Source organism: Bombus impatiens, unplaced genomic scaffold (genome assembly GCF_000188095.3).
Source record: "Bombus impatiens unplaced genomic scaffold, BIMP_2.2 scf_2530, whole genome shotgun sequence".
Taxonomy (NCBI): Eukaryota; Metazoa; Arthropoda; class Insecta; order Hymenoptera; family Apidae; genus Bombus; species Bombus impatiens.
In genome coordinates this window covers 923-1,757 of record NT_178949.1, presented here as the reverse complement: position 1 = coordinate 1,757, position 835 = coordinate 923, and the positions used below count along the sequence as shown (strand labels likewise).

The 835-nt window shown below is 37.8% G+C and overlaps 1 protein-coding gene across 1 annotated transcript in view; it reads left to right on the top strand.

Annotated features, from left to right (window-relative positions):
• The window catches only part of LOC112213947 (uncharacterized protein C553.10-like), a gene marked incomplete at its 3' end in the record, with an annotated part of 2,416 nt that extends 2,099 nt beyond the window's left edge, over positions 1–317 (top strand). Inside the window, exon 2 of the mRNA XM_024372030.2 lies at positions 45–317. Within this exon, the coding sequence (XP_024227798.1) occupies positions 45–317 (273 nt within the window). The remainder of the gene's footprint in view (positions 1–44) is intronic.
• Between the last annotated feature and the right edge of the window lie 518 nt (positions 318–835).

Below are 835 nucleotides of genomic sequence, written 5' to 3'. Positions count from 1 at the left end.
TTTTTTTTTGTTTGCGATTTAGAAGTCTCGAGCTTAGATGTAAGTTTCAGCGGGCATTGCGCCCGAAGAAAGAAGAGGCTATAAGCCGAAGAGGCCCGGCAAACTGCCACTCAAGAGGGCAACTACTAATGGCTCCCCATCCTCTGGGTCATCCAGAGCATGGGAAGTCATTATTGTTACTACTTTGTCACTATGCTCGCTTTTAGTACTTTGTAGTAGTAGTAGTAGTAGTAGTAGTAGTAGTAGTAGTAGTAGTAGTAGTAGTAGTAGTAGTAGTAGTAGTAGTAGTAGTCTTTGCTCTTGTGGCCGATATATATGTCGGTCCATTATCCCATTGGGCAAATCGCGATTTTTCTTATTAGTGTCGCGACAGTATAATTACGGGTTGAATTAGAGTTGCGATAAAATGATAATCGCGTTTGCTTTAGAGTTGCGAATTACGATGTCGCGATTGTATTTTGCAATTTTTATTATGAATTTTTGGAATTTATCCTGTCTTTTATTATCCAAAATTAGATTATAAAAGTCTTAGTTTTCAATTAATTTTATAGTATTGCAAGTAGCAGTACCAGAATATTTAAAGTAGCTTTTTTATACAGTAAATAGTAATTTTCATTGAATTTACTGTAAAAATTAGAGTTGCGATATTATTCCATCGCGAGTTCTACTAATTTTTCCCTTTAGCGTTGCGATAACGAATGATCGCGTTTTGTTAAGTAGAGTTGCGTTTACGAAATGCCCAAATGCCCTCCGACTGCATTTGTCGGACATTGTCCTTGGATCACACGTACAGCTGTAAGAGCTGTACAAGTGTGATAGTCCATCGGCAACCTCG